The following is a 23,961-nucleotide window of genomic DNA, read 5'->3' on the forward strand; positions in this document are numbered from 1 at the left end:
AAGTTTTCTTAAGGAATGCTAATTTAGATTTTCGAATTGGGAAATTCTTTGGTCCATCTGCTAGTTTATATCTGTACTTAAGGGCTTCATAACTGAATTTATTTTTCTAAAAGATTTAGTGACTGCTTTTTAGAAAGTCTTCTATGAGTTGAGAATGGAAAATTTCCTTAGAATGTTTTTTAAAAGGAAATCTAAAAGAACATATAAAATAAGTCCCAGTGAAGTCTACTGTAATATGAAGCATAAAAACATGTTTTCAAACTACAAATATAAAAGAAGCTTAAAGTGTTTTTCATGAAACTACCTTTATGTTGCTGGATGGCAGAGTTTTATTTTAAATAAAGACATTCCATTTTCCAGGATATGATTTATACAAGAAAACATATAATGTCCTGTTGAACATAGGCCAAATACATTCCCAGACGCTTTGTTACCCAAACCTTTTGAGGGATTTCTTTATAGATGTTTTTGGCAGAAGCAGTGATTTTAGAGGAAACATATAAGAAGTACCAGATGCGGGTTTCTGAATAGCTGTAAATGGTTAAAAAATTATTTGAGATGATATAAACATCTGGATATACTATACAATGCTAAAATTTAAGTTAAGAAAAAAGTTTTTATCAATAAGGTAAATAATTAAGCCCTTTTCAACTTAATGGCTGTGTTTTTATATGTGTTTCCCTAATATTGAAACCGAGATATGTTTTAGAGATTGGATTCATGTTTTAATACTTCCTTTAAATATAAAGGAAAAAGTAAATTATGGAGAGATGAGAATGATTTGATTTGATGGATTTTATGTGTACTATCCCTTGTTTTTTTATGTATATAGATAAGTAATTCAGAACATAAAACATTTGTTATTGTTCTGTGTTTTGTTGTTTTTTCCCAGGTATTCTCCCTTCCCTCCCCCCAAAAATCATTCTTTCATTTATATACCAAACAGTCATTGTTTATCTGCTGTGTACTAAGCACTAAAATAGGCACTGGAGATGCAAAGATAAGGGACAGTGGTCCTGCCTTCAGGAGTTTACAGTTAGGCAGTTTACATAATGGCCCATACCCTGCACCACACAATTTTATAGGTTTTGACAGAATATATAATGGCCCATATCCGTCACTGCAATATCATGCAGAACAATTCCACTGTCCCCCAAATGCCCCATGTTATACCCATTACTTCCTCTCCCTCCCCTCAGAACCTCTAGTGATCCCCGTCTTTATATCTCTGTTACAAGTTGTGAAGGGTGTATGTGACTGCACTTCAGTGATGAATAGGTAAAGCTAAGCAGACCGGGAGTTGGGGAAGAACATTTTTTTTTTTAATAAGACTACCTAGGAATTCATTATTTTATTTTTTGTCTGTTCTCTGTGTCCATTTGCTGTGTGTTCTTCTCTGTCTACTTGCATTCTTGTCATGCAGCACCAGGAAAATGTGTTGCTTTTTTTGTTGTGTCATCTTGTTGCGTAAGTTCTCCACGTGTGCGGCGCCACTCCTGGGTGGGCTGCGCTTTTATTTTTTTCGCGCGGGGCGCACTCCTTGCACATGAGGCTCCCCTGTGCGGGGGACACCCTGAGTGGTACGGCATTCCTTGCGTGTAGCAGCACTGTGCGTGGGCCAGCTCATCACACGGGTCAGGAGGCCCTGGGTTTGAACCCTGGACCTCCCATAGGGTAGATGGGTGTTCTAATCAGTTGAGCCACAACCGCTTCCCTGGAAGAGCATTCTTGACCGAGGGAGAAATTCATACGAATTGTTGACACAATCTGGAAACTGGCTGTAGAGCTGGCTGACTAGTAATGACCAATAGTTGGTGTGTGTGGTGTATTGATGGGGAGTGCTGGGAAGGTAATGATGGAATCAGGTTGTTATAAGGAGAAATGAAACTGTATAAGAATGTTTCACAAACACTAATTGCCAGCTGGGGCTAAAATGGTAATATAAAAGTAGATACCTGGTAAATTAGAGAATGTTTTTTATTGGGAGCAGCAGATTCTCTGCTCCAGCCACTTAGTGCCATATTAGAATGTAGATATACTATTGCCAGATCTTCAGATCTTTTAAGAGATATTGGGAATCTGGATTTTTATGTGAAATATTCCAATTTTTTAATGTTAACATCTAAGTTAAGATTTTGTTTAAATCCTTTATAGCCTGAACAAAACACTTTTTAGGGGCCAGGTGTAGTCTATGCTGATTTGCAGCAGGTTGATTTCAGAAATGAGTTAATATCCAGTCTGCAGTTTAGAAAGCCTTTTGTCATTAGTATATTTTCTAGAATGATGATGATATTCAGTAAGTAACAAAATTATCATAATGACTTTTTTTCACTGATAAACTTCCAATTGTTATGGAGTATGGCTAGTTCATATATACCTTTTAAAATTAAACGTATAGCTTTGACTCAAAATATTGCCTTTTAGAAATATTTTGTGAGAGATTCTATGAAGATGGTAGTGTATGAAGCTCCAGGAATCGTTCCCTCCACCAGAAAAACTATTAAACAGGCAGGAACTATCCAAATCAACTATTTTGAAGCTCTGGAGTCTACTAGAATACTGTGCAGCATCAAGGGAAGAGGCTGGTAAATTGCAGAAAATATCAATGAATTTCACTCTCCTTGAAGCAGCATCCCCCATCCTCATGGCAGGCAGCAGTAATGCCCTCAGTTCCAGCCCCTGGTGCAGTGTGCTAGTGCCAGGGTGGGATATAAAGACCTATTTCCCCAAGATCTGGGGGTGTGCAGTCCAATTGCTAATCACTGCTTTATCAGCTACTTTAGATAGCTGGAGACCCAGTTCTGAGGGTGGCTACTCTCCCAACCCACCTGGGACAAAAGTGGCAGAGGAGTCTTAATGACATTACCCTTCCTCTAAACTATGGAAAACATTTAAAGCACTGCATTTAAGGAGCAATTGCGAATCAAGAAAATGCAGTTTTAAAGAGCCTTTGGAGAAGCTCTTGATATTTTTGCTGGCTTCTTCCTTATATCCTCCCAATGCAGCATGGAGCTGTCTGGTGCTCCCATTATGGATCTCTGGCTTCGTTTTGACAAGAAAAGCCTAACCTGGGAAATTCCTCTCCAGCTCAGCACCCCCTCCCAGAAGTTTCCCTCCAGGCAAAAACAACTTAGAACAGCAAAAATGGTATAAGAAACAATTGAATTAGGCAGCCTAGAGCAAAGGTTTACCTGCTTTAAATCCTGTGACAGTGCACCCAGGAGAGAGAAGTTCTGTTCCCTAAGGAGTATAGGGGGTGTTCAAATTACTGTAAGCAGGGAAACTCCTAAAGCCGCTAGCAAGCACAAGCCAAGGACCAAACAGGCTCAGAAAAGAGAGATGCACCTTACATTCACCTTTGGCTGACCTTGATAGGAGGGCTGAACTCCAGAGGAGAGTACCAACCAATTCAAAACCAATTTGCAGACTGTAAAGGATGTTTTTTGAATTGATTTGTTTGGTTTGTTATGTCAAGAAAATCTCTGCTATCACTATCTGGATACAAACTCAAAAAACAGGCAGCTCAGAGACTAAATATCAGAGGTAACATTTAAAAATATAGTACAGGTGCACCAGGTGCAACAAAAGATTGCAAGACAAAGAAATAGGAAATGATGGCCCACCCAAAGGAACAGGATAAAAATTCATAAACCGTCCATGAAGAAGATCAGACCATGGGCGTACTGGACAAAAGACTTTTTAAAAAATGATCTTCATGTGGAGGGGGTGGAGCTCAGTGGTTGAGGGCCTGCTTTGCATGTGTGAGGTCCTGGGTTCAATCCCCGGTACCTCCAAAAAAAAGAAAATGATCTTCAGTATGCTCAAGGAGATGAAAAATGCATAGAAAGAACTATGGCTATCAGGAAAATAATGAAGGAATATGACTCCCAATAAAGAGATAGCAATTTTAAAAAGAAACCAAACAGAGCTACTGAAGTTGAAGACCACAATAACTGAAATGAATAATCCCCAGGAGGATTTCAACAGCAGATTGGAGCTGGCAGAAGAAAGAATCAGTGAATTCAAAGATAAGACAAAATGAGTGAGGCTGAGGAGTAAAAAGAATTAGAAAAACTGAAAATAGCCCAAGAGACCTGTGGGTCACCATCAAGTGTACCAATATACATATTATGAGTGTTCCAGAGAGAGGGAGAAGAAGAGACATGAGCAGAAGAAATTTTTAAAGAAACAATGACAGAAAACTCCCTAAACGTGGCAAAAAAAAAAAAAAAAGTGAATGTGCACAAGCAAGAAGCCCAGTGAACACCAAACAGGATAGACTTGAAGACAAAACCCAGACACATCATGTTCAAACTGTTGAGAGCAAAGGATAAGGAAAGAGTTCTGAAAGCTGCAAGAGAAAAGCATCAGTTATATACGAGAGTACCAATTATACTAAGTGCTAAATTCTCACCAGAAATCATGGAGGCAAGAAGGCAGTGGGTTGAAATACTTAAAATGCTGAAAGAAAACAATTGCCCAAGATTTTTACACCTGACAAGACTTTCTTTCAAAAATGAGGGAGAGATTAAGACATTCCTAGATAAAAGCTCATAGAGTTCATTACCACTAGACATGACATACAACCAATGCCAAAGGGAGTTCTTCAGACTGGAGGGGAAGAACACCAGACAGTGGATCAAAGCAGCATAAAGTAATACAGACCTCCAGTGAAGGTAACCATATAGTAATTAGAAATGCTAGTACTACGTATTGTGTTTTTTGGTATGTTACTCCACTTCTTACTTCTTACTGGTGCTAAAATGCAAATGCATAGAAGTAGTGATAAATCTATTGTTTTGGACAGACATACAATGTGCAAAGATATCATTTGTAACAAGTACAAAAGTAGGTGGGGAGTGGAGAGGGTATAGGAATAGTGTATGTGTATGCTATTGAATTTAACTGGTTTCAAATAAAAATGATTATTATATATTTAGGATGTTAAATTTTAACCTCATGATACCCACAAGAAAATTATATGAAAAATATATCCAGAAAGAAATAAGGGATACAATATGGTACAATTTTAAAAAATTTAAAATAAATATGAAAGTATGCATTAACAGAAGAATTGTGAGTCAAAAAAGTATGACTTATAAAGACTTAATATCAAAATGTCAAAATAAAGTCCTCTATTATCAGTAGTGACTTTAAAGATAAATGGATTAAACTCTAGTGAAAAGGCAGAGACTGATAGAATGAATAAAATGGCACGTTCAAACTATATGCTGTTTACAGGAGACTCACCTTAAATTCAAAGACATTAGTAGGCTGAAATTGAAAGGAAGGAAAAAAATATACCATGCAAGTAGTCTCGAAAAGAGAGCTGGAATAACTATGTTAATAACAGATAAAATAGGCTTTAAGTCAAAAACTGTTATGAGGGAGAAAGAAGCTCATTATATACTGATAAAGGGGTCAGTCCAACAAAAAGAGATGATATCCTATATCCTATTTTCTGTATATAAGAAAATCCTGAATATCCACAAGGAAAGCACTTGAGCTAATAAATGAATTCAGCAAAGTGGCAGGGTACAAGGTCCATACCCCAAATCAGTACTGTTTCTATACACTAGTGATGAGCAATCAGAAGAAGAAATTTTAAAAAATACTTCATTTATAATAGCAACTATAAGAATCAAATGTCTAGGAATAAATCTAATGAAAGATGTAAAGGACTTGTACATGGAAATTGACAAAACATTGCTAAAATAAATCAAAGAGAATTTAAATAAATAGAAGGGTATTCCATGTTCATGGATTGGAAGGCTAAATATTAAGATGCCAGTTCTACCCAGTTCAATTTACAGATTCAATGCAATCTCAATCCAAATTCCAACAGCCTTCTATGCAGAAATGGAAAAGCCAGTCTTGAAATTATATGAAAGGATAAGGGACCCCAAACCATAGCCATCTTGAAAAAGAACAAAGTTGGAAGACTCACACTTCTTGATTTTAAAACTTATTTCAGGGGAGCAGCTGTAGCTCAAGTGGTTGAGCACCTGCTTCCCATGTCCGAGGTCCTGGTTCTATCCCTGGTACCTCCTAAAAACAAACAAATAAAAAAAACAAATCTCTCACTGGGGAGTGGATGTAGCTCAGTGGTTAAGCTCCTGATTCCCATGTATGAAGTCCTAGGTTCAATCTCCAGTACCTCCTAAAAATTTATTAAAAAAAAAATTATTTCGAAGCCACAGTAATCAAAAAGCATGGTACTGGCACAAGGACGACGTATAGATCAAGGTAATTGAATGTTCAGAAATCAACCCTTACTTTTATGGCTAATTTTTAGCAAGGGTGCCAGGTCCACTCAATTGGGAAAGAGTAGTCTCTTTAACAAATGGTACTGGGAGAACTGGATGTCCATATGCAAAAGAATGAAGGTGGAGGCTTACCTCACACCATATACAGAAATGAACTCAAAATGGATCAAAGACCTAAATATAAGAATCAGAATTATAAAACTCCCAGAAGAAAATGTAGGGAAGCATCTTCAGGACATTGTGTTAAGCAGTGGTTTCTCATTGATGCAGCAGTGCTCAGAGATGTATTCACCAAGTGCAGTGAATGTCCCATGATGATGGAGGAGGTTGTTGTTATGGGAGGAGTGGGGTGAGGGGGGTGGGGTGGGGCCTATGGGGACCTCATATGTTTTTAATGTAACATTAAAAAAATGATAATAAATAATGAAAAAAATTTTTAAAGGCAGTGGTTTCTTTTTTTTTTTTCTTTTTTTATTTATTTCTCTTCCCTCCCCTCCCCCCCAGTTATCTGCTCTCTGTGTCCATTTACTGTGTGTTCTGTGACCGCTTCTATCCTTAGCAGCAACATTGGAAATCTGTGTTTCTTATTGTTGCGTCATCTTGTTATGTCAGCTCTCCGTGGGTGCGGCGCCATTCTTGGGCAGACTGCACTGTCTTTCACACTGGGTGGCTTTCCTTATGGGGCACACTCCTTGTGCGTGGGGCTCCCCTCCACAGGGGACACCCCTGCGTGGCATGTCACTCCTTGCACACATCAGCACTGTGCATGGGCCAGCTGCACAAGGGTCAGGGAGGCCCGGGGTTTGAACCGCGGACCTCCCGTGTGGTAGGCAGATGCCCTATCCATTGGGCCAAGTCTGCTTCCTATGCAGTGGTTTCTTAGACTTCATACCCAAAGCACAAGCAACAAAAGGAAAGGTGGAGAAATGGGTCCTCATCAAAATTTAAAACTTTTGGGCATCAAAGGGCAAGGGAGAAAATAATTAGAAATCACATTATCTTATAAGGTTTTACTATCCAGAATACATAAAGAAATTGTACAACTCAACAACAGAAAGACAACCCGATTAAAAATGGGCAAAAGGCTTGAGAAGGTATTTCCCTCCAAAGAGAATATACAAATAACTAAATAGCATATGAAAAGATGCTCAACATCATTAGCCATTAGGGAAATGCAAATAAAAAACACAATGAAATACCAGTTTATCCCCACCAGAATGGCTACTATTAATAACACAGGAAATTACAAGCATTGGAGAGCATGTGGAAAAATAAGAACATTCATTGTTCATGGAAACTAAAATGGTGCAGCCACTATGGAAGACAGTTGGGGAGTCCTCAGAATGTTAAGAATAGAATTACTATATGATACATCAATCTCACTTTTTGGTATGTACCGAAAAGAATGGAAAGTAGGGTCTCAGCAGATACATGCACACTTGATGTTCATAGCAGCATTATTCCACTATTGCCAAAACCCAAGGGCCCATAAACAAATGAATGGATAATAAAATGTGGTATATACATACAGTGCAATATTATTCAACCATTAAAAGGAATGAAGTTCTGATACACTCGACAGCATAGATGATCCTTGAAGACATCATGTTGAGTGAAATAAGCTAGACCAAAAAAGACAGATATTGTATGATCTCACTGATATGAAATAATCAGAAAAAGCAAATCCGTAGAATCAGAAACTAGAATATAGGTTATCGGGGCCCAGGGTGGTGGTAGGGAATAGGGAGTTCATGCTTAAAATTGTATATAGTTTCTATTTAGGCTGATGGAAAAGTTTTGGTAATGGATGGTGGTGGTGGTGGCACAACATTTCGTATGTAATTTACTGCTCTGAAATATATATATTTGAATGTAGTTGAAAGGGAAATTTTAGGTTGTATGTATGTTAACTAACTTTAAAAAAAAAACCCACATGAAAAAAAACCCCAGTGAATTCTAAAGTAAACCAGTGACTATAGTTAATAGTGCAGTTATGAAAGTATTCTTTCATTAGTTGTAACAAAGATGCCACATTAATTCAAGGTGTTAATAATAGGGTGTTATATAGGTACTCTATATTTTATGCCTGATTTTTCTGTAAACCTACAATTTCTCTAATAAAAAAATCAGTTTTGCTATGGAAAAATCTAGTACAAATTATCCACATATTTAAAGATTGAGGGAGGAGGACAAGAGAGAATAAATTTGATGTAGTGATTTAAAAATATTTATGTAAAATCTTCAAGTACAAATACAAACTTCAGTTAACTGTAGAAACAATCCAGTAAACTCAACCTATTTCATTTTCACAGAATCACAGATTCTGATCTAGTAAAATTCAAATTTCTGGTTATAGTATATTAACAAAATTCTTTTCCTATGAGTTCATTGTTAGGAAGTGGAATTTTAAAAATTACTTTTTACTCAGTAATTACTAACTATAACTATGGAACGAGACTACATCCATCATGTATTCCAGATTGTCTTAAAATTCTGGGTCTGAAATGGTTGAAAATACAGGGTTAGAAGAAGCAGCAGATGCTAATATGTTTTAACTTCAAATTGCAAATAAATATAGGATACCTTTAAAATATACTTTTTGGTGCCATAATGAGTGATCTTGTAGTAAAAATATCTCCTAATTTCTAGCTTTTGCTTTGATTATATTTAACTGAATGAGGAAGCTAAATTTCTTTATATTTAGGTTTAAGGTTGAATCAAATTTAAATTCATTTTTAAGGTAGCCAGTGCAAATAAGATGCCAGACCCCACTTTACTGCCATTTTTATATATAAAGAAAGTCATCTAAATTCCTCCTCTTAATACCTTTGCTGTGGTTCTTAAAGATGACAAATATGGCAAAATGGAGGAAAAATCACAGAAATGTTAATGTTCACCAAAGTGGTACATATATTGATTGAGGCTAAGTTAAAGGATGAATTCTTTGGTTATTTTAAGAAATCAGACAAATTAATACTAATGCTTTCTGTGGAACTTTACCATTTAGAAGAGTCACATTTGATTCTTCGTTTAGTTCTCTCAAAATGCTTTGAGATAAGCATGCTTATTTTACAAAAGAGGCAACAAAGTTGTCTAGTATTGGGGTCATGATTCAGATACAGGTTTTTTGACTCTCAACCCCTGTGCTCCATATATATTTCTTTTTTAAGCCAGGTAACTGTAGCTAAACCTGATTTGGGTCTCCTCTAAGGAAGCTTAGTCATGAAATATCCCAATGACTTTTTAAGGAATTTGACTTAATTTTAAGATGTTCTCTGAAGAGAGTGTTATGGTAGGTCCTAGTGCAGTGTGATTAATCACAAATAAAATGTGAAATTTTGCAGTGCTGATTTGTTGTAGTCAATTACATTTTATATTCAATTTTTCTTTTAAGATTTTAAAAATTTATTCTCCCCCACCCTCATTGTTTGTACTCGCTGTCTGCTCTCTGTGTCCACTCGCCGTGTGTTCTTCTGTGTCTGCTTCTCTTCTCTTTAGGTGGCCCTGGGAACCGATCCTGGGACCTTCTAGAATGGGAGAGAGGCGCTCAATCTCTTGCATCATCTCAGCTCCCTGGTCCCTTATTTTCTCTCCTTTGTGTCTCTTTTTGTTGCATCACCTTGCTATGTCAGCTCTCCATGTGGGCCAGCACTCCTGTGTGGGCCAGCACTCCACTTGGGCCAACACTCCTGCATAGGCCATCACTCCACGTGAGCTAGCTCTCCACTCAGGCCAGCTCACTGCGTGGGCCAGGTTGTCTTCACCAGGAGGCCCCAGAAATGGAACCCTGGACCTCCTTTATGGTATACGGGAACCCAGTTGCTTGAGTGACATCTGCTTCCCTATATTCAGTTTTGATTTTAAATCAAGTGAAGTCCATGACATCAACTCCAGGAGTTAAAGAGAAGAGGCTCTGATGTATAGTAGGTTTTAAATATGTTGTGCAGAGTAATTCTTCTTCCAAACTAGATTATATCTCCCTTGTTTTGTTGCTTAACTTTAGCATATCCCCCCACTTTTTTTTTTTTTTAACGTACAAAGAATTATTTTGGCATGTTAGATTTCTTTCATAGGGATGTTGTATTTGGCTAAATACCATTTCTGAATAACTGGATTTTGCCTGCCCATATAAATACAGTTCTAATTTCAAATTGTGGTTTGAATTAGTCTTCTATTTTTGGGGAGAAGTATTCAGAATTTCTGAGGGGATAAGAATAGAGTACCTGGAGAAAAAGAGGAGTCTTTGGGGACCTTTGAAGTAGGTGTGTCACTTTTTTTCAAACCTCTCCTACTTAATACCATCTTTCCAGCCCCTATCCCCAGATTCTGAGATTTTTTCCTAGATTCAAATATTAGAATACATTTAAATTACTACTTGAATTTTCAACTGCCCTTTGCACGACTGTAGAGGGCATGCAGAATTCTTAATTCTATGTCTTATCAGCTCAGGGACTAATTGTATATTCTGATAATGAGTCTAGGAATTTTTAATACTGTCATTCTGGCCTTGAGGATGTTTTAACTCTACTTTTCTCCGTACCAAAAAAATTTTTTTTGAATACCAGAATTTTAATCAAAAGGTTGTCAATGTTAATGACTTTTCACCTAGAAAATATTTTTATTTGAACTTTAAGACAATTTTACTGATCAGTTTTTCATAAAGTTAAATTTTCTGCCTTATTTTACTAAAATCATTTTTATCAGGATCAATACTTCATTAATTTTACTCTGAAGATTTGTTTATCATTAAAGATTTTTTTTTTAAATAAGAGTACGGTATAATGGTTATATTCTGGATATGCTGGATATGCTGTTCAATAGAAATATAATTCAAGCCATATAGGTAACTTTAATTTTTTTAGTAGCTACATTATGAAGGTAAAAAAAAAATACAGGGGAAATTAATCTTAATCATATATTATTTTTAAAGGATATATAACCATATATATTTTACATAATGTAAAATACCCAAATTTTCATTTTGACATGTAATCAATGTAAAATTATTAATGTTGGAGGAAAGTGGATAGAAGTGAAATCTCAGAGAAAGAAAAGGTAGGAGTAGGGTAAGTTTGACCTCTCTTTCTCTGCTACTTTTCTATATCCTTGCAAAGGAGCAGAGAGAGGAAGAGAAGACCATCTTTATCTTGGCTCTTAATATAGCTCGTCAATGGGATGGTTAAGTCAGAACAGAGACAAGCTAAGTTTTTTTACTTGCTGCTCAGCCTCTGAATAGTTGAGAATTCTATTTATATTCAGAGCCTAGTGCTAGGAAAGGCCCAAATAGCACCATATGCTCATAATATATATGTACACATTAAGAATCCAAAATGTCTGTTACTGACTCAGACTTTAATAATAGTCTCTCCCTCTCCCTCTCCCTCTCCCTCTCCCTCTCCCTCTCCCTCTCCCTCTCCCTCTCCCTCTCCCTCTCCCTCTCCCTCTCCCTCTCCCTCTCCCTCTCCCTCTCCCTCTCCCTCTCCCTCTCCCTCTCCCTCTCCCTCTCCCTCTCCCTCTCCCTCTCCCTCTCCCTCTCCCTCTCCCTCTCCCTCTCCCTCTCCCTCTCCCTCTCCCTCTCCCTCTCCCTCTCCCTCTCCCTCTCCCTCTCCCTCTCCCTCTCCCTCTCCCTCTCCCTCTCCCTCTCCCTCTCCCTCTCCCTCTCCCTCTCCCTCTCCCTCTCCCTCTCCCTCTCCCTCTCCCTCTCCCTCTCCCTCTCCCTCTCCCTCTCCCTCTCCCTCTCCCTCTCCCTCTCCCTCTCCCTCTCCCTCTCCCTCTCCCTCTCCCTCTCCCTCTCCCTCTCCCTCTCCCTCTCCCTCTCCCTCTCCCTCTCCCTCTCCCTCTCCCTCTCCCTCTCCCTCTCCCTCTCCCTCTCCCTCTCCCTCTCCCTCTCCCTCTCCCTCTCCCTCTCCCTCTCCCTCTCCCTCTCCCTCTCCCTCTCCCTCTCCCTCTCCCTCTCCCTCTCCCTCTCCCTCTCCCTCTCCCTCTCCCTCTCCCTCTCCCTCTCCCTCTCCCTCTCCCTCTCCCTCTCCCTCTCCCTCTCCCTCTCCCTCTCCCTCTCCCTCTCCCTCTCCCTCTCCCTCTCCCTCTCCCTCTCCCTCTCCCTCTCCCTCTCCCTCTCCCTCTCCCTCTCCCTCTCCCTCTCCCTCTCCCTCTCCCTCTCCCTCTCCCTCTCCCTCTCCCTCTCCCTCTCCCTCTCCCTCTCCCTCTCCCTCTCCCTCTCCCTCTCCCTCTCCCTCTCTCTTTTTTAATGTCCAAGTTTAAATTCCTTACCGGAAAGACCGTACAGGAAAAGTTTGTAGTAGATTTTCTGAACACAAACCTTGCTTTTATAATATGGTTATGGCAACTATCTCTATTTTGGTAGAGTTATCCTATTATATGAATTACACTTTGCATTTTAGATTTTAAAAACCACAAGCCATTGCAAAGAGTTAAACTGGACACTATGGTTATGCGTTTGGTACTGTAAATCAAAATTCTGATTTACATGGTTTAGATGTCATATAAATCAGAATTTTAGGCATGGTACGTAAGCATTGTACAGATAGTATGAGATCACAAAGCAGATGGACCTGGCCTAATCCATGAGGTTCAGAGAAAAAAAAAAGTTGCTTGATGAAGTGACCTGGGAACTGAGGCATAAAAAGTGAGTAGGAGTTCATTAGACATTAGCCAATGAAACAGGTTTAAGTAGAGCTTTCCAGGCAGAACAAAAAGCATTTGGAGAAGTTTTGTAATGGGAATTGAAAGCCAAGAAATAAGCCACATGTTTATGGTATATTGATTTTTGACAAGCGTGCCAAGACCATTTAGTGAGGAAAGAATTGTATTTTTTTAACAAATGGTGCTGAAACAACTAGGTATCCACATGTAAAAGAATGAAGTTGGGCCCCTACCTCACACCACGCTCAAAAATGAACTCAGCATAGTTCATAGACCTAAACTGTAGAACTGAAACTATAAAACTCTTAGAAGAAAACATAGGGCCACATCTTTGTGACTTTAGATTAGGCGTTGGTTTCTTCAGTATGACTCTAAAAAACACAAGCAACAAAAGAAGAAATAGATAAATTGTACTGCATCAAAATTTAAAACTTTTGTGCTTCAAAGCATATCATCAAAAAACTGAAATGACATTCTACAGAATGCGAGAAAATTTTTGCAAATCATACCTAATAAGGAACCTTGTTTCCAGCTACTAGGAAAAGGTAGCATAACTCAAAGAAAAAGTATGTTCATGAAATGAAGTCAGAATTTAGTGTTTGGATATGAGTATCTCTTGATTTGAAAACTAGTGCCCTGCTGCAAAAACAGCAGAACAAAACTTGTAACCTACCTTGAAGTTAGTAAACATCTCTTCCAGCTCTGCTGTCTACATCTTCATATAAACTTCATGGGTTTGGCCCTTATATACGGTTGAATTTATAAACAGTGTCTCTCCTGTGGTAACTCTAGATTTTGCCTTTAGTATTACCTGAATTCCAACTATTTTACCAAAATTTTATGGATTTTTCATTTTTAAATATTAGGAATTTTAAAGCAGGCATAAGCTATAGTAATATAATTAGTATGTTAGAACAATTATCTGAAGTATGTTTTGCAATTCCTTACCCAGAATAATCTGCCCTACAAACTGCATCCTGAGCTATGTTGTGTTAGGTACCTTTTTTTTTTTAAGATTTATTTATTACTTTATTTCTCTCTCCTCCCCCTGCCCCGGTTGTCTGTTCTCTGTGTTTGTTTGCTGTGTCGTCATCTTTGTTGGCTCTGTTGTTGTCAGCAGCACCGGGAATCTGTGTTTCTTTTTGTTGCGTCATCTTGTTGTGTCAGCTCTCCGTGTGTGCGACGCCATTCCTGGGCAGGCTGCACTTTCCTTCGCGCTGGGCGGCTCTCCTTACGGGGCTCCCCTACGTGGGGGACACCGCTGTGTGGCAGGGCACTCCTTGTGCACATCAACACTGTGCATGGGCCAGCTCCACACGGGTCAGGGAGGCCCAGGGTTATTTATTTATATATTTTTATATATATTTAAAGTTCATAGTAAAGGTGCCATAATGTATTTTCATCCAGACCGTTTTTAATCAGTTAATAACTATATTCACATTTTTAAAAACAGATGAGCTTCGACAGGAAATGCTGGATGATGTACAAAAGAAATTGATGAACTTAGTAAACAGCACAGAAGGAAAAGTGGACAAGTATGCACTGCCTTTTAACTTTTATATATTTTATTGAGATTACTTGTATGGTAAAAACAACAACACACTTCTACATGTAGATATTTATATGTGATTAATTTTTTTAAAAGCCTTTTCTTGTATAGTCATGAGATATAGGTTGTTTTAATGTAGGGTCAGTAGAATACCTACCTCCTCCTTTTGTTTTTTAAATAGATTTTCCCCAACCCAAATTCTTTTTCTTAAACCATATGGAAGAGTTAAACATCACCCCAATATGAAGTACTTTGGAAATAAAAAACTATTCTTATTCTTTTCTGCTCTTTTTACCTTAAATGAAGGTATCATCTAGCTTAAATGTATTAAGTCTGAAACCTAGGTATGTATGCAATATATCATTTATTATTTTAAAAATTTAGATGTCATTAGCAAATTAATTTTTAATAAGTATAAATGGGGAAAGTGTAAGCATAAAGATTAAGTACAAGAATTATCGTCACTATTTAAGGTAGGGAGGGGAAATCTGAAGTGTCTTCTTAGGGTGAACATCAACCCAGGCAGGCATAGAGAATTACTAATGAAACACCATACAGTTGATTATTTGGTTGAAGAAAGTAGATAGCTTTTTAAAAGTGTATGTTTTGGCTTATCTGAAATATTCTTAATTGGAATTGTCAAGTTTTTTAAAAAGCTTTAAAATATTTAAAATATTGTCTTTGGGAAAATGTGATTATTGTTTGGGTACACTCAATGTTTGGGTAACTTGAATTAACTTGAGCTGTTTCTGCCTCCATTTTTATAGAGTCCTAATGAGAAACCTCTTCACTGGACATTTTCACACACCAAAAAATAAGCGTCATGAGGTCTTAAGATTAATGGGAAGCATCCTGGGTGTTAAAAAGGAGGAAATGGAGCAGGTAACTGAGCAATGAAGTTCATTCTGACACCTTTGTCACTAAGAAAATAGTGGCATAATTTAGAATTGTTTCCTGTTAACTGTGTATTATATAATTTTTATTGAATATCATTTTCACAATAAGGTAGAAATGGAATCATTTCATGCTACACTGGAGGGGTTCCTAATGTCTTTTTATTCCACGGACCCCTTACTAAACCTTCACTATACTGTGTATTGTTTAATAAATATATCGCACCTGTACCAACATGTCCCCACAAGAATAATGTTTTTTTGAATTTCAATTCAAGCTCATGGTCTTCTGGTTAAGAACCCCTGTACAGAGAAGAGGTAGATTTGTTCAATTTTTATGGTATTAGTTTAAATCTTCTATAAATTCTAAATGACCTCTCTTATGAGAATGCTTAAATTTGAGGCATGGCAATCCCAAAAACTTACTTGAAATATTGCTTGGGATAATATGTTTTTATATTCATAACTCTGTCAGTTGGAAACATTTGCTAGGAATTGGACTTGAAAAGAATGGTTTGCTATAGTATTTGAAGTCATGTAAAAATGGTGTTGTTTTTTTTTATTGATATTTTTCTATTTTAAAATATTCTTTCAGTTGTTCATTGAAGATCAGGGTGGAGTTACCAGGTGGATGAGTGGATGGTTTGGAGGAGGATCAAAAAGTGTTCCTAACACACCGCTGAGACCAAATCAACAGTCTATGCTTAATAGTGTAAGAATGGATTTTATTCTTGCTGAATATGAATGGTGACATCACGCTCATTTGTGAAGACTCACAGAATTTCTTTTTTAGGTTATTTTATTTAAGCTTACTTTATTTAGGTTATTTAGTTATTTATACTTATTATTTAGGTTAGTTTATTTAGGCTATTTTATTTATGTTATTTATTTTGGAGGTGTAGAAACTGAGATCCAGAGAGAGGTCGGTAGCTTAAGGATAACAAACTAGTTTTAATAATTTTATTGTATTCAGATTTTATTTTAACTTATTTTTCAAAATATTAACTCTTCCTTTCTTTGTGTTTGATGCTGCTTCTCTAGGTACACAGTAATCATTGATTTGTCTGTTTTGCTATTAAATTTTGAGATTCTTGGTAGCAGAGGCTTTTTTATTCTTTTATCTGTCTTCTTGGTCATTGAGCCAGTGAATACTTATTGAACACCTACTGAGCACTAGCCTGCTTTGAGCATTGGGGATGCAGCAGCAAACCAGATGGACAAAGTGCCTCAAGGAATTTACATTTTGGTAGGAGGAGGCAGTTAATTAGCATGTACAGTGCCTAGTATTTAGAGGCTTTAGATGAATAATATTTGAGTTAAGCAGCACTGTGAATTAGTATGTGGAGTTGAGTTTGCTTGTTTATATTGAAGAGGAAGCTGAGGGTAGTTGACCTAGTCAGAACTAGCTAGTTAAGGTTATATGCCAGAACTCTTACACTTGGATCACATAAAATTTAATTTAAAGGAAAGGTCTATGTTACATTATTTTAATCTGGTAATATTACTGGTGATCTTTAGCCATATTCGTTGATTGTGTCTTACTTTAGAAAAATATGACTATTAAATACTTGTTTTCCTTTGATATAATTTTTCACATCCATAATTATTATTAAAATGATTTTATTATTAAAATCATTATTAAAATGATTTAAGATTTGATATCTTGAGTGCCATTGATAGCAAGAAATATAAGGTTTATCTGTTGGTTAAACCTGATTATAAAATGTTTGTAATGAGTGTTGTTGTTAAAGACTATTGATTACACTGCTAAATTTTTGTATTGCTACCCTTGTAATAAAATGCTAAGGTTTCAATTGTTCATACAGCTTATCTGTAAAAAAGAAAATCATTCAAATGGCATGATAGTTTCTAATGTTTAATTAGAATAGCTGCTGCCTCTTCTTTATAGTGAATATAATTTTATATTTAACCTAAGTATAACCAAAATATTTTTTTAGTCTTTTTCAGAACTTTTTGTTAAATTTCTAGAAACAGAATCTCATCCATCTGTCCCACCACCAAAGCTTTCTGTTCATGATATGAAACCTCTAGATTCACCAGGAAGGACAAAACTAGCCACAAATATACCACAAAATTTTAAAGGTAAAACCCGATACTTATTTTTTCCACAATTTAAAAAGTTGAATTTTAATTTATGATTGTTTTAAGGTGATATTGAATATATTTTTAGTGTTTTTGAAAATACGTAATGAATTTTTCTAAACTCAGATTTTGGCTTCAGATAATTTTATAGCAATCTGGTATGTCATTGGTTTAAATTAATTTAAACAACACAAAATATTTGTACTTTGTTTATCAGAATGATAGTTTTCTCTCTGCATAAGCTGCTTTTAATATTCTTTGAATAATGGGAAGTTTGTTAAACCTCTGCTTGGGCACCTGTTTTCTTTCTCACTGATGGTGAGACTTCCTAGTTAGAGTTAGAAGTGTAGTTTATAGTTAGAGAAGGGTTTTCCCCACTGTGAAAATCAAAGAATTACATTTAGTGACCAAACCCTTTGGCATGTTATGAAGCATTTTCACATGTTGAAAGGTCTGCCTGGAAGTTAATGGTTAGGTGGTTGTAGACATGTGTGCACGTCTTTCTATTCCACTAGGTTATAAGGGCCATGTCTTTTTTTAATATTTATATCCCCTGTATTGGCATGCAGTAATTTTCTTGAGTTGAAATTGAATTAATCCATAAACTATAAACAGATCTTTTAGTCAGAAATCTGAAATCTTTATTTCTTAATACGAATTAACATTTACTAGTTGGATTGTAAATGTATACATTGTTATACACTGTCAAACTTGTGTCACATATATTTAAATTTGGACAAAAAAAGATTTCTATTCTGATATTTTAAAAACTTCTTTAGTCATTAGATAACTAAAAGAAAGTAGTATAGAAAGAAAGAGAGGGAAACGGACTTTGGCCCAGTGGTTAGGGCGTCCGTCTACCACATGGGAGGCCCGCGGTTCAAGCCCCGGGCCTCCTTGACCCGTGTGGAGCTGGCCCATGCGCAGTGCTGATGCGCGCAAGGAGTGCCGCGCCACGCAGGGTGTCCCCCGCGTAGGGGAGCCCCACGCGCAAGGAGTGCACCCATAAGGAGAGCCGCCCAGCGCGAAGGAGGGAGCAGCCTGCCCAGGAATGGCGCTGCCCACACTTCCCGTGCCGCAGACGACAACAGAAGCGGACAAAGAAACAAGAAACAAGACGCAGCAAAAAGACACAGAAAACAGACAACCGGGGGAGGGGAGGGGAATTAAATAAATAAATAAATAAATCTTAAAAAAAAAAAAGTTAAAAAAAAAAAAGAAAGTGGTAAAATCTGTTAAGATTTGGCTGCTAAATTTAGTAAAAAGTAGTAACTTTATTTAACAGGTGTATTCTATACTTTGCTCTCTTGTTACTCTAGGTTATTATAGCATTTTGAAGCAGATTTTAGAATTCACAATGGCAGGGTATCTTTCTTTCTCTCTCAAATTCTCTTTTTGTTATCAAATTATGTACTCAGCTTGATTGGGCTTGATCAGAGAATACCTAGTAATTTCTGAATTAGCCTGGGGTTTGCATGAAAAAAGCAAGCTTCGATTTTAACTCTGGCTCTGGAATATGTGACATGGGTCAGAGTTTACTAAGCAGCACCAGGAGCCTTTCCAGAAAGTTAAAAAATTTGTCATTCAGAATAAAATACAGCTTGGGAACCCAGGACTGCTCTCTAAGAAGATTTGGTGAATTTGTCTCAGTGCTTTCTTTGTTTTAGGGGCTCTTTTTATTGAGTTTCCTATTGCTAAAATGGGTACCTTCAAGGGGTTGCTTGCCTCTTTCCCAAGAACTTGCTGGTAGTTTTGGGTAGTAAAGCAGAATTCTCTCCCATAAGACATTAGGTCATAAACCTATTCTGATAAAGATAAACTTTATCAATTTAACTGTATAGAGAAATCATATACTATTGAACCATTTTTCAAGCCTTTGACTGCCTAAAAGGGGTCAGGAAATATAATGCATGTGTTGTGCTATTTTTTTTATAAGGTAAATATCAATTTGATTATCATGTTTACATGGGTGCCAGTTTTCTTCATGACCATTATGTTAATTTGGGAAAATTTAAGTTCATAGGTCTTTCATCTTTCATGTGGGTAGTTAGAGAGTTTGCCTTGCAACAAAGATGGTACCTTTCAAAAAGCTGGTGTTATGGTAAATTAAGCTTATAATTTATATCGCTGGTATTTAAATTTAAAACAGTAATATTAAAGTGTCTAATAAAGTATTAGATGTGCAACAATACTCTGTTCTCCCTTTTTTCTTTCTTTCATTCCTTTCTCATACAATCTTGTCTGTTTTTACCCTTCTGTATTTCATAGATCCAGCTTGTTGGATCCAGAGCCCAACAATATATGAATTAAATTTATTTTGGAGGCTAAACATAGGAACCTAAAGCATCATGTATAACGTTTTTATCAGAAAATGTTTTGAATTACCAAGAGTGAACTTCAAATACACATTTTTTTCACTTTTTATTTTGAAATAATTTCAAATTTACCAGTTGCAGAATTAATACAATACCAATGCAGAGAACTCCATTATACCTCCTACCTAGATTTACCAACTTTAAGATCTTGTCAAATTTGTTGTATCATTATCTATCTATCTATCTATCTATCTATCTATCTATCTATCTATCTATCTATCTGTCTATCTACCTACCTACCTACCTATCTATCAATTGAGGCCTAATTGTACTCTTTTTTGAATAATTAAGCAACACTGCAAAAAAAAAGGTGCCAAATACTATCATATTATTAACAGCAGGGTAGAATTTTAATATTTATAGAATTCATACATACATATATATTAATAAACTAAGCAACATGCAATAGTTTTCTTTATGTTGCTGCTTACATTACTGATATGATTTCTTTGTGAAGGGTAGGAGATTAATAATCCATATTTTGTCATTTAGACACAGCAGAGTCCAGAACCAGCAGAAGACCAGATGCGAATCCATTCTTAGCCCCCCGCTCTGCAGCTGTGCCGCTTATTAACCCAGCCGGACTTGGAAGTGGTGGGCCTGGGCATCTTCTTTTGAAACCCATTGCAGATGTGTTGCCCACATTTACGCCTTTGCCAGTGTTACCTGACAACAGCGCTGGAGTTGTGCTGAAAGACCTTTTAAAGCAATAGGTGATTCTCAAGCCAGAAACAATATAGCACTTTAAAACAAGCAAACCAACTTTGAACATTATGTGTACATATTTTATCACAAAGTGGCCTTTTGGAAGAAGTCATGTATTTGTTTGTAGTTGTACTTTAAGTTTAATAAAAAATATCCGAATACTTTAGAAATTGCAGATATCACAGGAAACATGTTTGCTATATAATCTCCTTTTTTCCTTCTCTGATTTGACCCCATTTAAACTAAAAATATTTATCTTTTATCTTAATTAACAAAAAGCAAAAGAAAGAGATGCAAATAGCCATATATCAGATCTTTATTTCCTTCTCTGATTTTATAAGCTCATTTAGAGTCACTTGATGTATCTTTTTATCTTGATTTACAAAAAAAAACAAAAAAATACTTATAGTGGCTTCTCTGCATAGTGTAGAAAATTGATCTGAAGCATATATTATCTTTAGAGAACTTTGTGTAGACGGGCCAAGATTGAGGTTGTCCTCAGGAGGTCACAGGTGTTCTGAGGTGGAATGTGTGTGTTCTTGTTTCTATGCAATTTCATCGCATGTTAGATTCATGTGCTCCCCACCACAGTCCATTCACAGAACGGTTCCAGCACAAGAATTCCTCATGTTACCCTTTTATAATTACAGCCACCTCCCCTCCTACCCCCTTCCTTAATGCCTGGTAACCACTAACTGTTCTCTATCTCTAATTTGTCATTCCAAGTATGCTATGTAGATGGAATTGTGGAGTACGTAACCTTTTGAGATTGGCTTTTCTAACTCAGCATAATTCCCTTGAGATCTATCCAAGTTGCTAGGTGTATCCATAGTTTTTTCTTTTTTTGTTGAGAACACAGTATGGATATATCATTTGGTTTTAAGAGCTAAAGTATTTTTTAAAGTTATCATCTTAAGACTACCTGTTTCCTCATACAAATACACACTGCTTTCACATATGTGTTAAATTGTACAGCTGCATGTACATAACTATAATAAACAAAATATAGGTGAATATGAGGCCTCCTCCTCTGCCTGAGGTGTTGTTATGAGGTTCATCAATCCAGGACTCATCATTCCCATGGTGATAGTTACAGCAGTGAAATAACTTTGACAACTGCACCAAGTATTTAAGACCTAAGAGTAAGAGAATATTTTTTTAAATTTTATATAAAGCTGTCATAAAAAGTTCTAAGTTGGAACATAATTACATCAAGATGTTCATATTTGTATTAATTGAAGTTGTACATTTAAAAAGGCATTTCTTGCAAATTTTGTAAATTTCCATATGCATTTAAAATAGAAACATTTTGTATAAATGGAAAATGAAAATGATACTAATTCAAATATGTAAATAGTCTTGGGCCCAGCCAGAGCTAAATTTGGTTGTTTGTAAATTTTGCTGTGATTAACTGTATACTTTCTATTGTATTTAGCAGACTGGAATTCTTGAATTATGTCTATGGTAGAACTTGCTTCTCTGAAAAATTAGGTAAATGAGACAATGCTGCTTCAGAACATCTCCTGTCTCCTTAGATAACTTGTTACCATTCTTTATTTAGTACACTTTAAAGGAAGTTATCATACAAGTTCTATATTAGAACTGTCAAACTGCCTCCAGTCGGTTTTGCCCATTTTTATTTCTCTATGAAATTGTTACTGTTAGGTTCTTATATATACTCCTTAGATATTTTCGCTAACTATCCTAAATGATTTGCTGCTTGCATTGAAGTTTCATTTCAGTGTGGAGCAACTGAAATACTAGTTTCTAAGTTTAAAAAAGGAAAAAAGGCACACAGTCCTTATTTTGAAGAAATAATTTGTGCAAAAAAGTTCTCTCTTTTAAGTCCTTTGAAAAGGAGGTGCATGGTGGGTATTTAAGTAGCATGTCATCATATTTTTAAATGCCTTTTATGACATATGAGCAATTCCTTCCCTGACCACAACAGCCTGTCTCCCCTCACCCCATAATTTAGCATAAGGTTGAAAGCCATTATAGAAGGATTGTGTATCTAAACATCACAGAGCATGATCTTACATGGCTGTTCTTTAAATAAGTATGTGACCTTGTCCTAAAGCATAGTACCTAATGTTTTAGTTGTATCATCATTGAAACTGTAGTGAACTGGTATGCATACCAAGTGTTTATTGATTAAAACAGACGGAACTGATTTACTTTTCTGAAACTAAGTTGTATCAGAGATGAACCATCTGCTTAAGGAATCTTCTTAGTAACCATACAGTGATGAAGTATGTATACATTCAAGGTTAGCAATAGAGCATTGCTAATTTTACTGCAGTATTTTAATTGCAGTAATTTTAGTGTTTACTTTTCTTTAAACTTACTAGAATTTGTGGTTGCATTCCACCTAAGCTACCACAATTTTCTACATTTCTAATTGTTTTCACCCTCTATACTATGATAGAAAATTCATCCTACCATTGAATTTGATTTCTGTATAATCCTGTTTGTGTAGTTGTTTGAATTTTGGTTCCTGCCATTATTGGTTATAAAACAAAGCAAAGCAAAACCATGGGAAAAGGGAATGGTTTTTTTGCAGCCAGCCAATTAAAACATTAACTGTTCCATCCAAATAAAGCTTCCAGTTTATTTTCATCTTTTAATCGTTGAAAGGGGGAAAACTATCAAAATGCTTACCAAATCAGCAGGTGGGGAAAAAAAAACTCATTTATATCTGGAGGGACAAGGAAGTGATGAGAATTATTTAGAAAGGGCTATTTGTGCCAAACTGAAATCATTGGAATTTCACTTTTCAAGCTAATGAAATTTTTATGGCAAAGTATTTAAAAGGTCTTCAATCAACAGAATTTATCTTTAATTTTGTAAAAAATACCAAGTCCGTCTAGATGATATGTATTTTATAAATTCCTATGGAAAAAAATAATGGTACATTAATATTCTGACATTTGTGATTATTTGTCAGTCTTTTTAACTTATTAAGGTTTCTTCATTTAAAATGGATGAACTTTTTTTTATTTTTAGGGAAATAGCTCAATGTGGGTAATTTACAATACATATCTTAAAATTAGTTTGTGTTTTATAGTGCTAAAGTCAATGCATTGCTGAATTCATCAGGAGCACTGCAAGGCAAAAACAAAACATAAAAATGATATATGTAAGTTTGCCATGTCTTCATCCACAATAAAATTTTTTTTTTCTTTTTAGCAAACAGCTGCTGGCTTTTTCTTTAGAAGGGGAGAAATGACTTACACATGTTGTTTATAGCAGCAGTTCATGGACTACTGCAACTAATGGCTAAGTTCACTGGATGACTGCTGTTAGGATACTATTTGAGCTTTGGAAATTTTAGGTGTGAAAAACTTAATAATGCTCAGGATTATGTATACAAAGAGATCTGAGAGGTTTTAGCCAGCCTTTGTTTTGGG

The 23,961-nt window shown here is 36.3% G+C and overlaps 1 protein-coding gene across 3 annotated transcripts in view; it reads left to right on the plus strand.

The window, feature by feature from the left end:
* Positions 1-23,744, plus strand: part of TRIP11 (thyroid hormone receptor interactor 11) — a 75,623-nt gene extending 51,879 nt beyond the window's left edge. For all 3 annotated transcript variants that reach the window (XM_058292406.2, XM_058292408.2, XM_058292407.2), the window contains 5 exons: positions 14,383-14,464; positions 15,246-15,360; positions 15,967-16,083; positions 17,330-17,474; positions 20,342-23,744. In XM_058292406.2, coding sequence (XP_058148389.1) covers positions 14,383-14,464; positions 15,246-15,360; positions 15,967-16,083; positions 17,330-17,474; positions 20,342-20,562 — 680 coding nt within the window. In that variant the 3' untranslated portion in view covers positions 20,563-23,744. The remainder of the gene's footprint in view (positions 1-14,382; positions 14,465-15,245; positions 15,361-15,966; positions 16,084-17,329; positions 17,475-20,341) is intronic.
* The last annotated feature ends 217 nt before the right edge of the window (positions 23,745-23,961 follow it).

Source organism: Dasypus novemcinctus, chromosome 3 (genome assembly GCF_030445035.2).
Source record: "Dasypus novemcinctus isolate mDasNov1 chromosome 3, mDasNov1.1.hap2, whole genome shotgun sequence".
NCBI classification, from domain to species: Eukaryota; Metazoa; Chordata; class Mammalia; order Cingulata; family Dasypodidae; genus Dasypus; species Dasypus novemcinctus.